The following is a 15,000-nucleotide window of genomic DNA, read 5'->3' on the forward strand; positions in this document are numbered from 1 at the left end:
CGAGTGCCATGCTATTGAGCAATAACTCCCATCAGAAGACTGGAAGAGATCTCTAACATTACTCTGGTTCCTCTAGAACCACTCTGTAATCTATAGTCTAGCTATTGAATTAAGGTTGATGCTTCATATCCATATTGATTGCAACGCTAATAAAAAATACATAAGTATGGAAGGAAAGATGAAGAAATATATATATAATTAGTGCAAATGAATATATAAAAGTAATGAACTGGATGAATGAGTGGAATGTACAGTCAACTCATGATGGCTGGCTTTATAGTAAAGATGTCAAGGTTTTATTGGTGGAAATTTGCGTGGTGCAGAGAATCTGATCCTGAGGTCCTGACAATTAAACACTCAGACATAATGGAGTCCACTGGCCTAATTACTCTGTCTCATGCAACACACCACTTACTTGTTTGTGTGTGTGTGTGTGTGTATATAATCTGTTACTAGTAAAGGGAAACGTGTGTGGGAATACATATACTATGTTTAGTTTCTTGATGGGTAAACTCTCCTAGTACAGTCAGCCTAATTATGCATCCATCACACAAAGGTGCAGAGCAATGTTAGGATAGTCTCCTTGAGACGCAGACCAGCTATAAACTCACTGAGGAGTGCTCACACACTTCTACCCCATCGGCCGCATGGGTTACTGCCACAGGCCCGGCTGCATGGCTGTGTTGTTCCGGTGTGTTCTGCCTCCAGGTATGTAGCTGTGTGTTAAAGTACTCCTGGTCTTCAACTCATTTCATTGTGAACTTGGGGAGGGTTGCGGTGCTGTGAAGCCCTTTGATTGACAGCGCTGCTGGCCTTTTGTGTGGCTCTATATCCAGGGTGCGCTGACCTCCACCTGCTGGACATGCTGACCCCCATGGAGAGGAAGAGGCAGGGCTACACCCACGAGCTCATCGTCACGGAGGAGAACTACGTCAACGACCTGCAGCTGGTCACAGAGGTACAGAGAGGTTATTAGAACCGCTGGATCACTTTCACTTCTCTGTGTGGGAACTCAAGAAAAGTAAAAATAGTTTGTTGATATAGAAGACATGTCCAGCTCTCCTGCTCCTAAAAGAAGTGTGTGTGTGTGTGTGTGTAGATCTTCCAGAAGCCTCTGTTAGAGTGTGAGCTGCTGACGGAGAAGGAGGTGGCCATGATCTTTGTCAACTGGAAGGAACTCATTATGTGCAACATCAAGCTGCTCAAGTAAAACACACACACACACACACACACACACACACACACACACAGACAGACACAGAGACACACACAGACACACACACACACACAGACAGACACAGAGACACACACACACACACACACACACACACACACACACACACACACACACACACACACACACACACACACACACACAGACAGACAGACAGACAGACAGACAGACAGACAGACACAGAGACACACACAGACACACACACAGATAGACAGAGACACACACACACACACACAGACAGACACACAGACACACACACACACACACACACAGACAGACACACAGACAGACAGACACACAGACAGACAGACAGACAGACAGACAGACACACACAGACACACACACAGATAGACAGAGACACAGACACACACACACACACACACACAGACAGACAGACGATCATGTAAGTAGAGATAAAACACTCATGACATAGAACACATAAACTCTATACTACTGTCCAATCAAGCTTCTTTATACCCCCCCCCCCCCCCAAGAGCTCTGAGGGTCAGGAAGAAGATGTCAGGTGACCGAATGCCGGTGAAGATGATTGGTGACATCCTGACCAACCAGCTGCCTCACATGCAGCCCTACATCAGGTTCAGTCTCACACCCTTCTGACTACACTAAGAACATCAGCAGAAATTACTTAGGTTTTAGTGCTTCGTAACTCAAGAGAATACAGACTTTTTAAGAATGTATTATTCAAGTGAATTGTCTATGCTGGGTATAAATATAACATATTAAGAGCTATAAATCTGTGTTTTTATGAAGGTTTTGTTCGTGTCAGCTTAACGGAGCTACGCTGATACAGCAGAAAACTGATGACAACCCAGAGGTCAAAGACTTCCTTAAGGTACAGAACACATGTAAACACTTCCACAGCCATGAGAGCCTCCCCACAGTACAGAGTACACGTAATAATCATTATTACACTCATTAAGTCAAACAGCTAGTGCCCAAAATGTATCTGATCCAGGTAAGGTAGATTTAAAGATCCCATATCAGGCTTTTAGGGTTAATAGTTGCATTAGGGGTACTACTAGAATAGGGTTACATGCCTGTATGTTAAAAAATACCCATTATTATTCACACACTGTTCATTTCTGCAAAACCAATTTCAGCATCTTTCAAAAGCATTCTGTTTTGTATCATGTTGCTTTAAGGCCCCACTCTGTTGTGATTGGTCGAACACTTTGCATCAAACATGTATACATATGTACATATGTACAACTGAAACCAGGACAATTGAATGAAGTCAACTCAACTGTGCTCTAATGTCTCTCTCTCTTCTTGGCTCTCTCTCTTGTTGTCTCTCTGTCTCTCTCTCAGCGGTTAGCCATGGACCCGCGGTGTAAAGGAATGCCTCTGTCCAGCTTCCTCCTCAAACCCATGCAGAGAGTCACGCGCTACCCCCTGATCATCAAGAACGTAAGGATACACAGTCCCTTACACTGATCACTATCAGAGAGTCACTACCCCCTGATCATCAAGAACGTAAGGATGAGCATCACAGTCCCTTAGACTGATCACTAGTGATAAGTCTGATCACTAGTGATGAGTCTGATCACTAGTGATGAGTCTGATCACTAGTGATAAGTCTGATCACTAGTGATGAGTCTGATCACTAGTGATGAGTCTGATCACTAGTGATGAGTCCTTAAGGTGGAGACTGGTAACTAGTGATGAGTCCTTAAGGTGGAGACTGGTAACTAGTGATGAGTCCTTTAGGTGGAGACTGGTAACTAGGGTACTAGTTACCCTAACTAGGTACTATAGATCAGGGACCCTGGAATCATTAGATTTAACGTTAATGGGGTTAAAGTTAATGGGGTTAAGGTTAATGGGGTTAAGGTTAATGAAGGTCTTGTATGGGTTGTGTTTAACTCTGGTGTCCTTCCCTCTGTGTTCCTCTTGGTGTCATTAGAGTTAAGGTTAATGGGGTTAAGGTTAATGGGGTTAAGGTTAATTGGTTGTGTTTTACTCTGGTGTCCTTCCCTCTGTGTTCCTCTTGGTGTCATTAGAGTTAAGGTTAATGGGGTTAAGGTTAATTGGTTGTGTTTAACTCTGGTGTCCTTCCCTCTGTGTTCCTCTTGGTGTCATTAGAGTTAAGGTTAATGGGGTTAAGGTTAATTGGTTGTGTTTAACTCTGGTGTCCTTCCCTCTGTGTTCCTCTTGGTGTCATTAGAGTTAAGGTTAATGGGGTTAAGGTTAATGGGGTTAAGGTTAATTGGTTGTGTTTAACTCTGGTGTCCTTCCCTCTGTGTTCCTCTTGGTGTCATTAGAGTTAAGGTTAATGGGGTTAAGGTTAATGGGGTTAAGGTTAATTGGTTGTGTTTAACTTTGGTGTCCTTCCCTCTGTGTTCCTCTTGGTGTCATTAGAGTTAAGGTTAATGGGGTTAAGGTTAATGGGGTTAAGGTTAATGAAGGTCTTGTATGGGTTGTGTTTAACTCTGGTGTCCTTCCCTCTGTGCTCCTCTTGGTGTCATTAGAGTTAAGGTTAATGGGGTTAAGGTTAATTGGTTGTGTTTAACTCTGGTGTCCTTCCCTCTGTGTTCCTCTTGGTGTCATTAGAGTTAAGGTTAATGGGGTTAAGGTTACTTGGTTGTGTTTAACTCTGGTGTCCTTCCCTCTGTGTTCCTCTTGGTGTCATTAGAGTTAAGGTTAATTGGGTTAAGGTTAATTGGTTCCTTCCCTCTGTGTTCCTCTTGGTGTCATTAGAGTTAAGGTTAATGGGGTTAAGGTTAATTGGTTCCTTCCCTCTGTGCTCCTCTTGGTGTCATTAGAGTTAAGGTTAATGGGGTTAAGGTTAATGGGGTTAAGGTTAATTGGTTGTGTTTAACTCTGGTGTCCTTCCCTCTGTGCTCCTCTTGGTGTCATTGGAATTAAGGTTAATGGGGTTAAGGTTAAGGTTAATGGGGTTAAGGTTAATTGGTTGTGTTTAACTCTGGTGTCCTTCCCTCTGTGTTCCTCTTGGTGTCATTAGAGTTAAGGTTAATGGGGTTAAGGTTAATTGGTTGTGTTTAACTCTGGTGTCCTTCCCTCTGTGTTCCTCTTGGTGTCATTAGAGTTAAGGTTAATGGGGTTAAGGTTAATGGGGTTAAGGTTAATTGGTTGTGTTTAACTCTGGTGTTCTTCCCTCTGTGTTCCTCTTGGTGTCATTAGAGTTAAGGTTAATGGGGTTAAGGTTAATGGGGTTAAGGTTAATTGGTTGTGTTTAACTTTGGTGTCCTTCCCTCTGTGTTCCTCTTGGTGTCATTAGAGTTAAGGTTAATGGGGTTAAGGTTAATGGGGTTAAGGTTAATTGGTTGTGTTTAACTCTGGTGTCCTTCCCTCTGTGTTCCTCTTGGTGTCATTAGAGTTAAAGTTAATGGGGTTAAGGTTAATGGGGTTAAGGTTAATGAAGGTCTTGTATGGGTTGTGTTTAACTCTGGTGTCCTTCCCTCTGTGCTCCTCTTGGTGTCATTATAGTTAAGGTTAATGGGGTTAAGGTTAATTGGTTGTGTTTAACTCTGGTGTCCATCCCTCTGTGTTCCTCTTGGTGTCATTAGAGTTAAGGTTAATGGGGTTAAGGTTAATTGGTTGTGTTTAACTCTGGTGTCCTTCCCTCTGTGTTCCTCTTGGTGTCATTAGAGTTAAGGTTAATGGGGTTAAGGTTAATTGGTTCCTTCCCTCTGTGTTCCTCTTGGTGTCATTAGAGTTAAGGTTAATGGGGTTAAGGTTAATTGGTTCCTTCCCTCTGTGCTCCTCTTGGTGTCATTAGAGTTAAGGTTAATGGGGTTAAGGTTAATTGGTTCCTTCCCTCTGTGCTCCTCTTGGTGTCATTAGAGTTAAGGTTAATGGGGTTAAGGTTAATGTTCCTCTTGGTGTCATGCAGATCTTAGAGAACACGCCGGAACCTCATCCGGACCACAGCCACCTGAAGGCTGCTCTGGAGAAAGCAGAGGAGCTCTGCTCACAGGTACGTACACACACACACACACACACACACACACACACACACACACACACACAGTAGTTAATAAGCTGTGTGCTTGTAGGTGAATGAAGGTGTACGGGAGAAGGAGAACTCTGACCGACTGGAATGGATCCAGGCTCATGTCCAGTGTGAGGGCCTTTCTGAGGTAACACACACACACACACACACACACACACACACACACACACACACACACACACAAGCTCATCCTTGAGTTGCTCCTCCTCAGCTCTTTTAGTTTAGTAGTTGCAGGATTGCGATCTGTCGGAGTTGACGCTCCAGGGTGACCGCGCCAAAACACGCGTCAGCGCGTTAACGCTGGAATGCGGTATGCCGGCGGGCCAGTTGCATTACATTAATTGGGGACATTACATAATAACAGGGTCCGCGGGGGGGGGCGGGGGGGGGGGGGCGGTACGGGAGTACGGGCTGCCGGAGTTGACGCGCCAGAGTTACGCTTCAACGCTGAGATGCGATACGCCGGTGGGCCAGTTCTGATAGACATTAGATATGATCTGGTGGGCCGCATTAGGGCCGCGGGCCGCACGTTGGACACCCCTGCTGTAGGCCGATGTGTTGAGATGAATTGACGCATGAATTAATATTATAACATCTTTATGCAACTATTGAATTGTAAAAGAGAAATAAATATAAATCTTAAAAAATATATATATATATTTTTTTTAATTATATATATTTCTTAATGGCAGCCTTTGTGATTTGCACATGGCGTTCTATGACATTGATGTCGATTTGAATTAGATGGATTGTTGCAGCCTGCTCCCAGTGTGAGCCAGACCGCTGTGCACCTCTTTGTGTGAGCCCATTTCAGTTATTGTTGTTATTGATGCTGGTTTTTTTTGCTGGTTTTGATGGTTTCTTTCAGCAACTGGTGTTCAACTCGGTGACCAACTGTCTGGGGCCGCGCAAGTTCCTCCACAGCGGGAAGCTCTTCAAAGCCAAGAGCAGCAAGGAGCTGTACGGCTTCCTGTTCAACGACTTCCTGCTGCTCACACAAGTGAGTGCTGCTGGTACCGAACTGGTCCCATACCAGAGAGAGTCTCAATGGTTTGACATGGGCCCAGCAGTCCTGGTCCCCTCTAGCTCCATGCCTTCCTCTCTTTCTAACTCTAGAAAAAGCATCAAAATGCAAAAATAAATCTTAAAATAAATCAATAATGGTTTGAATAGTTTGGATCACAGTTCTAAATCTCTCTCTCAGGTGACTAACCTCTGGGTTTCTCTCTCAGGTGACTAACCTCTGGGTTTCTCTCTCAGGTCACTAAACCTCTGGGTTTCTCGGGCTCAGACAAGGTTTTCTCCTCCAAAACACACCTGCAGTACCGCATGTACAAGACCGTGAGTACACACACACACACACACCTGCAGTACCGCATGTACAAGACCGTGAGTACACACACACACACACACACACACACACACACACACCTGCAGTACCACATGTACAACACTGTGAGTACACACACAGGACACACAGGACAAGCATACTCCCATGCACCCACACACACACACACACAACACTATGTGTGTACATGACACACACACAACACTAATGTGTGTACATGTGTGTACATGACACACACCCTAACGTGTGTACATGACCCTAATGTGTGTACATGTGTGTACATGACACTAACGTGTGTACATGTGTGTACGTGACCCTAACGTGTGTACATGACCCTACTGTTAAGGTTAATGGGGTTAAGGTTAATGGGGTTAAGGTTAATTGGTTGTGTTTAACTCTGGTGTCCTTCCCTCTGTGTTCCTCTTGGTGTCATTAGAGTTAAGGTTAATGGGGTTAAGGTTAATTGGTTGTGTTTAACTCTGGTGTCCTTCCCTCTGTGTTCCTCTTGGTGTCATTAGAGTTAAGGTTAATGGGGTTAAGGTTAATTGGTTCCTTCCCTCTGTGTTCCTCTTGGTGTCATTAGAGTTAAGGTTAATGGGGTTAAGGTTAATTGGTTGTGTTTAACTCTGGTGTCCTTCCCTCTGTGTTCCTCTTGGTGTCATTAGAGTTAAGGTTAATGGGGTTAAGGTTAATTGGTTGTGTTTAACTCTGGTGTCCTTCCCTCTGTGTTCCTCTTGGTGTCACTAGAGTTAAGGTTAATGGGGTTAAGGTTAATTGGTTGTGTTTAACTCTGGTGTCCTTCCCTCTGTGTTCCTCTTGGTGTCATTAGAGTTAAGGTTAATGGGGTTAAGGTTAATTGGTTGTGTTTAACTCTGGTGTCCTTCCCTCTGTGTTTCTCTTGGTGTCATTAGAGTTAAGGTTAATGGGGTTAAGGTTAATTGGTTGTGTTTAACTCTGGTGTCCTTCCCTCTGTGTTCCTCTTGGTGTCATTAGAGTTAAGGTTAATGGGGTTAAGGTTAATTGGTTGTGTTTAACTCTGGTCTCCTTCCCTCTGTGTTCCTCTTGGTGTCATTGGAGTTAAGGTTAATGGGGTTAAGGTTAAAGTTAATGGGGTTAAGGTTAATTGGTTGTGTTTAACTCTGGTGTCCTCACACACACACACACACACCTGCAGTACCACATGTACAACACCGTGAGTACACACACAGGACATGGTAAGATTGTTGTGTAAGCATACTCCCATGCACCCACACACACACACACACAACACTAATGTGTGTACATGACACACACACAACACTAATGTGTGTACATGTGTGTACATGTGTGTACATGACACACACCCTAACGTGTGTACATAACCCTAACGTGTGTACATGTGTGTACATGACTCTAACGTGTGTACATGTGTGTACATGACTCTAACGTGTGTACATGTGTGTACATGACCCTACTGTGTGTACATGTGTGTACATGACCCTAACATGTGTACATGTGTGTACATGACCCTACTGTGTGTCTCCAGCCCATCTTCCTGAACGAGGTTCTGGTGAAGCTGCCCACGGACCCGTCTGGAGACGAGCCTCTGTTCCACATCTCCCACATCGACCGCGTGTACACACTGAGGGCAGAGAGCGTCAATGAGAGGCAAGGCCCCCGTCTACAGCCTCCCCACGCCGTCTACAGCCTCCCCACGCCGTCTACAGCCTCCCCACGCCGCCTACAGCCTCTAGTCCCCACGCCGTCTACAGCCTCTAGTCCCCACGCCGTCTACAGCCTCTAGTCCCCACGCCGTCTACAGCCTCTAGTCCCCACGCCGTCTACAGCCTCTAGTCCCCACGCCGTCTACAGCCTCCCCACGCCGTCTACAGCCTCTAGTCCCCACGCCGTCTACAGCCTCTAGTCCCCACACCGCCTACAGCCTCCCCACGCCGTCTACAGCCTCCCCACGCCGCCTACAGCCTCTAGTCCCCACGCCGTCTACAGCCTCTAGTCCCCACTCCGTCTACAGCCTCTAGTCCCCACGCCGTCTACAGCCTCCCCACGCCGTCTACAGCCTCTAGTCCCCACGCCGTCTACAGCCTCTAGTCCCCACGCCGTCTACAGCCTCTAGTCCCCACGCCGTCTACAGCCTCTAGTCCCCACGCCGTCTACAGCCTCTAGTCCCCACGCCGTCTACAGCCTCTAGTCCCCACGCCGTCTACAGCCTCTAGTCCCCACGCCGTCTACAGCCTCTAGTCCCCACGCCGTCTACAGCCTCTAGTCCCCACGCCGTCTACAGCCTCCCCACGCCGTCTACAGCCTCTAGTCCCCACGCCGTCTACAGCCTCTAGTCCCCACGCCGTCTACAGCCTCTAGTCCCCACGCCGTCTACAGCCTCTAGTCCCCACGCCGTCTACAGCCTCTAGTCCCCACGCCGTCTACAGCCTCCCCACGCCGTCTACAGCCTCTAGTCCCCACGCCGTCTACAGCCTCTAGTCCCCACGCCGTCTACAGCCTCTAGTCCCCACGCCGTCTACAGCCTCTAGTCCCCACGCCGTCTACAGCCTCTAGTCCCCACGCCGCCTACAGCCTCCCCACGCCGTCTACAGCCTCTAGTCCCCACGCCGTCTACAGCCTCTAGTCCCCACGCCGTCTACAGCCTCTAGTCCCCACGCCGTCTACAGCCTCTAGTCCCCACGCCGTCTACAGCCTCCCCACGCCGTCTACAGCCTCTAGTCCCCACGCCGTCTACAGCCTCTAGTCCCCACGCCGTCTACAGCCTCTAGTCCCCACGCCGTCTACAGCCTCTAGTCCCCACGCCGTCTACAGCCTCTAGTCCCCACGCCGTCTACAGCCTCTAGTCCCCACGCCGTCTACAGCCTCTAGTCCCCACGCCGTCTACAGCCTCTAGTCCCCACGCCGTCTACAGCCTCCCCACGCCGTCTACAGCCTCTAGTCCCCACGCCGTCTACAGCCTCTAGTCCCCACGCCGTCTACAGCCTCTAGTCCCCACGCCGTCTACAGCCTCTAGTCCCCACGCCGTCTACAGCCTCTAGTCCCCACGCCGTCTACAGCCTCTAGTCCCCACGCCGCCTACAGCCTCTAGTCCCCACGCCGTCTACAGCCTCTAGTCCCCACGCCGTCTACAGCCTCTAGTCCCCACGCCGTCTACAGCCTCCCCACGCCGTCTACAGCCTCTAGTCCCCACGCCGTCTACAGCCTCCCCACGCCGTCTACAGCCTCTAGTCCCCACGCCGTCTACAGCCTCTAGTCCCCACGCCGTCTACAGCCTCTAGTCCCCACGCCGTCTAGAACCTCCCCACGCCGTCTACAGCCTCTAGTCCCCACGCCGTCTACAGCCTCTAGTCCCCACGCCGTCTACAGCCTCTAGTCCCCACGCCGCCTACAGCCTCTAGTCCCCACGCCGTCTACAGCCTCTAGTCCCCACGCCGCCTACAGCCTCTAGTCCCCACGCCGTCTACAGCCTCTAGTCCCCACGCCGTCTACAGCCTCCCCACGCCGTCTACAGCCTCTAGTCCCCACGCCGTCTACAGCCTCTAGTCCCCACGCCGTCTACAGCCTCTAGTCCCCACGCCGTCTACAGCCTCTAGTCCCCACGCCGTCTACAGCCTCTAGTCCCCACGCCGTCTACAGCCTCTAGTCCCCACGCCGTCTACAGCCTCTAGTCCCCACGCCGTCTAGAACCTCCCCACGCCGTCTACAGCCTCTAGTCCCCACGCCGTCTACAGCCTCTAGTCCCCACGCCGTCTACAGCCTCTAGTCCCCACGCCGTCTACAGCCTCTAGTCCCCACGCCGTCTAGAACCTCCCCACGCCGTCTACAGCCTCTAGTCCCCACGCCGTCTACAGCCTCTAGTCCCCACGCCGTCTACAGCCTCTAGTCCCCACGCCGTCTACAGCCTCTAGTCCCCACGCCGTCTACAGCCTCTAGTCCCCACGCCGTCTACAGCCTCTAGTCCCCACGCCGTCTACAGCCTCTAGTCCCCACGCCGTCTACAGCCTCTAGTCCCCACGCCGCCTACAGCCTCTAGTCCCCACGCCGTCTACAGCCTCTAGTCCCCACGCCGTCTACAGCCTCTAGTCCCCACGCCGTCTACAGCCTCTAGTCCCCACGCCGTCTACAGCCTCCCCACGCCGTCTACAGCCTCTAGTCCCCACGCCGTCTACAGCCTCTAGTCCCCACGCCGCCTACAGCCTCTAGTCCCCACGCCGTCTACAGCCTCTAGTCCCCACGCCGCCTACAGCCTCCCCACGCCGTCTACAGCCTCTAGTCCCCACGCCGTCTACAGCCTCTAGTCCCCACGCCGCCTACAGCCTCTAGTCCCCACGCCGTCTACAGCCTCCCCACGCCGTCTACAGCCTCTAGTCCCCATGCCGTCTACAGCCTCTAGTCCCCACGCCGTCTACAGCCTCTAGTCCCCACGCCGTCTACAGCCTCTAGTCCCCACGCCGTCTACAACCTCCCCACGCCGTCTACAGCCTCTAGTCCCCACGCTGTCTACAGCCTCCCCACGCCGTCTACAGCCTCTAGTCCCCACGCCGTCTACAGCCTCTAGTCCCCACGCCGTCTACAGCCTCTAGTCCCCACGCCGTCTACAGCCTCTAGTCCCCACGCCGTCTACAGCCTCTAGTCCCCACGCCGTCTACAGCCTCTAGTCCCCACGCCGTCTACAGCCTCTAGTCCCCACGCCGCCTACAGCCTCTAGTCCCCACGCCGTCTACAGCCTCTAGTCCCCACGCCGTCTACAGCCTCTAGTCCCCACGCCGTCTACAGCCTCCCCACGCCGTCTACAGCCTCTAGTCCCCACGCCGTCTACAGCCTCTAGTCCCCACGCCGTCTACAGCCTCTAGTCCCCACGCCGTCTACAGCCTCTAGTCCCCACGCCGTCTACAGCCTCTAGTCCCCACGCCGTCTACAACCTCCCCACGCCGTCTACAGCCTCTAGTCCCCACGCTGTCTACAGCCTCCCCACGCCGTCTACAGCCTCTAGTCCCCACGCCGTCTACAGCCTCTAGTCCCCACGCCGTCTACAGCCTCTAGTCCCCACGCCGTCTACAGCCTCTAGTCCCCACGCCGTCTACAGCCTCTAGTCCCCACGCCGTCTACAGCCTCTAGTCCCCACGCCGTCTACAGCCTCTAGTCCCCACGCCGTCTACAGCCTCTAGTCCCCACGCCGCCTACAGCCTCTAGTCCCCACGCCGTCTACAGCCTCCCCACGCCGTCTACAGCCTCTAGTCCCCACGCCGTCTACAGCCTCTAGTCCCCACGCCGTCTACAGCCTCTAGTCCCCACGCCGTCTACAGCCTCTAGTCCCCACGCCGTCTACAGCCTCCCCACGCCGTCTACAGCCTCCCCACGCCGTCTACAGCCTCTAGTCCCCACGCCGTCTACAGCCTCTAGTCCCCACGCCGTCTACAGCCTCTAGTCCCCACGCCGTCTACAGCCTCTAGTCCCCATGCCGTCTACAGCCTCTAGTCCCCACGCCGTCTACAGCCTCTAGTCCCCACGCCGTCTACAGCCTCTAGTCCCCACGCCGCCTACAGCCTCTAGTCCCCACGCCGTCTACAGCCTCTAGTCCCCACGCCGTCTACAGCCTCTAGTCCCCACGCCGTCTACAGCCTCTAGTCCCCACGCCGTCTACAGCCTCCCCACGCCGTCTACAGCCTCCCCACGCCGTCTACAGCCTCTAGTCCCCACGCCGTCTACAGCCTCTAGTCCCCACGCCGTCTACAGCCTCTAGTCCCCACGCCGTCTACAGCCTCTAGTCCCCACGCCGTCTACAGCCTCTAGTCCCCACACCGTCTACAGCCTCTAGTCCCCACGCCGTCTACAGCCTCTAGTCCCCACGCCGTCTACAGCCTCCCCACGCCGTCTACAGCCTCTAGTCCCCACGCCGTCTACAGCCTCTAGTCCCCACGCCGTCTACAGCCTCCCCATGCCGTCTACAGCCTCTAGTCCCCACGCCGTCTACAGCCTCTAGTCCCCACGCCGTCTACAGCCTCTAGTCCCCACGCCGTCTACAGCCTCTAGTCCCCACGCCGTCTACAGCCTCCCCACGCCGTCTACAGCCTCTAGTCCCCACGCCGTCTACAGCCTCTAGTCCCCACGCCGTCTACAGCCTCTAGTCCCCACGCCGTCTACAGCCTCTAGTCCCCACGCCGTCTACAGCCTCTAGTCCCCACGCCGCCTACAGCCTCTAGTCCCCACGCCGTCTACAGCCTCTAGTCCCCACGCCGTCTACAGCCTCTAGTCCCCACGCCGTCTACAGCCTCTAGTCCCCACGCCGTCTACAGCCTCCCCACGCCGTCTACAGCCTCCCCACGCCGTCTACAGCCTCTCCCACGCCGTCTACAGCCTCTAGTCCCCACGCCGTCTACAGCCTCTAGTCCCCACGCCGTCTACAGCCTCTAGTCCCCACGCCGTCTACAGCCTCTAGTCCCCACGCCGCCTACAGCCTCTAGTCCCCACGCCGTCTACAGCCTCTAGTCCCCACGCCGTCTACAGCCTCTAGTCCCCACGCCGTCTACAGCCTCTAGTCCCCACGCCGTCTACAGCCTCTAGTCCCCACGCCGTCTACAGCCTCTAGTCCCCACGCCGCTACAGCCTCTAGTCCCCACGCCGTCTACAGCCTCTAGTCCCCACGCCGTCTACAGCCTCTAGTCCCCACGCCGTCTACAGCCTCTAGTCCCCACGCCGTCTACAGCCTCTAGTCCCCACGCCGTCTACAGCCTCTAGTCCCCACGCCGTCTACAGCCTCTAGTCCCCACGCCGTCTACAGCCTCCCCACGCCGTCTACAGCCTCTAGTCCCCACGCCGTCTACAGCCTCTAGTCCCCACGCCGTCTACAGCCTCTAGTCCCCACGCCGTCTACAGCCTCTAGTCCCCACGCCGTCTACAGCCTCTAGTCCCCACGCCGTCTACAGCCTCTAGTCCCCACGCCGTCTACAGCCTCTAGTCCCCACGCCGTCTACAGCCTCCCACGCCGTCTACAGCCTCCCCACGCCGTCTACAGCCTCTAGTCCCCACGCCGTCTACAGCCTCTAGTCCCCACGCCGTCTACAGCCTCTAGTCCCCACGCCGTCTACAGCCTCTAGTCCCCACGCCGTCTACAGCCTCTAGTCCCCACGCCGTCTACAGCCTCTAGTCCCCACGCCGTCTACAGCCTCTAGTCCCCACGCCGTCTACAGCCTCTAGTCCCCACGCCGTCTACAGCCTCCCCACGCCGTCTACAGCCTCCCCACGCCGTCTACAGCCTCTAGTCCCCACGCCGTCTACAGCCTCTAGTCCCCACGCCGTCTAGAACCTCCCCACGCCGTCTACAGCCTCTAGTCCCCACGCCGTCTACAGCCTCTAGTCCCCACGCCGTCTACAGCCTCTAGTCCCCACGCCGTCTACAGCCTCTAGTCCCCACGCCGTCTACAGCCTCCCCATGCCGTCTACAGCCTCTAGTCCCCACGCCGTCTACAGCCTCTAGTCCCCACGCCGTCTACAGCCTCTAGTCCCCACGCCGTCTACAGCCTCTAGTCCCCACGCCGTCTACAGCCTCTAGTCCCCACGCCGTCTACAGCCTCTAGTCCCCACGCCGTCTACAGCCTCCCCACGCCGTCTACAGCCTCTAGTCCCCACGCCGTCTACAGCCTCTAGTCCCCACGCCGTCTACAGCCTCTAGTCCCCACGCCGTCTACAGCCTCTAGTCCCCACGCCGTCTACAGCCTCCCCACGCCGTCTACAGCCTCTAGTCCCCACGCCGTCTACAGCCTCTAGTCCCCACGCCGTCTACAGCCTCTAGTCCCCACGCCGTCTACAGCCTCTAGTCCCCACGCCGTCTACAGCCTCTAGTCCCCACGCCGTCTACAGCCTCTAGTCCCCACGCCGTCTACAGCCTCTAGTCCCCACGCCGTCTACAGCCTCTAGTCCCCACGCCGTCTACAGCCTCTAGTCCCCACGCCGTCTACAGCCTCCCCACGCCGTCTACAGCCTCTAGTCCCCACGCCGTCTACAGCCTCTAGTCCCCACGCCGTCTACAGCCTCTAGTCCCCACGCCGTCTACAGCCTCCCCACGCCGTCTACAGCCTCTAGTCCCCACGCCGTCTACAGCCTCTAGTCCCCACGCCGCCTACAGCCTCTAGTCCCCACGCCGTCTACAGCCTCTAGTCCCCACGCCGTCTACAACCTCCCCACGCCGTCTACAGCCTCCCCACGCCGTCTACAGCCTCTAGTCCCCACGCCGTCTACAGCCTCTAGTCCCCACGCCGTCTACAGCCTCTAGTCCCCACGCCGTCTACAGCCTCTAGTCCCCACGCCGTCTACAGCCTCCCCACGCCGTCTACAGCCTCTAGTCCCCACGCCGTCTACAGCCTCTAGTCCCCACGCCGTCTACAGCCTCTAGTCCCCACGCCGTCTACAGCCTCTAGTCCCCAC

General features: G+C 53.6%; 1 protein-coding gene across 1 annotated transcript in view; it reads left to right on the top strand.

Moving 5' to 3' along the window:
• itsn1 (intersectin 1 (SH3 domain protein)) overlaps positions 1-15,000 on the top strand; it is a 98,541-nt gene that overhangs the window by 64,194 nt on the left and 19,347 nt on the right. The window contains exons 31-40 of the mRNA XM_084470802.1: positions 837-958; positions 1,100-1,206; positions 1,729-1,830; positions 2,006-2,087; positions 2,564-2,662; positions 5,109-5,192; positions 5,272-5,355; positions 6,097-6,228; positions 6,489-6,569; positions 8,102-8,223. Coding sequence (XP_084326928.1) covers positions 837-958; positions 1,100-1,206; positions 1,729-1,830; positions 2,006-2,087; positions 2,564-2,662; positions 5,109-5,192; positions 5,272-5,355; positions 6,097-6,228; positions 6,489-6,569; positions 8,102-8,223 — 1,015 coding nt within the window. The remainder of the gene's footprint in view (positions 1-836; positions 959-1,099; positions 1,207-1,728; positions 1,831-2,005; positions 2,088-2,563; positions 2,663-5,108; positions 5,193-5,271; positions 5,356-6,096; positions 6,229-6,488; positions 6,570-8,101; positions 8,224-15,000) is intronic.

This window comes from Micromesistius poutassou (assembly GCF_964030765.1).
Source record: "Micromesistius poutassou genome assembly, chromosome: 7".
NCBI classification, from domain to species: domain Eukaryota; kingdom Metazoa; phylum Chordata; class Actinopteri; order Gadiformes; family Gadidae; genus Micromesistius; species Micromesistius poutassou.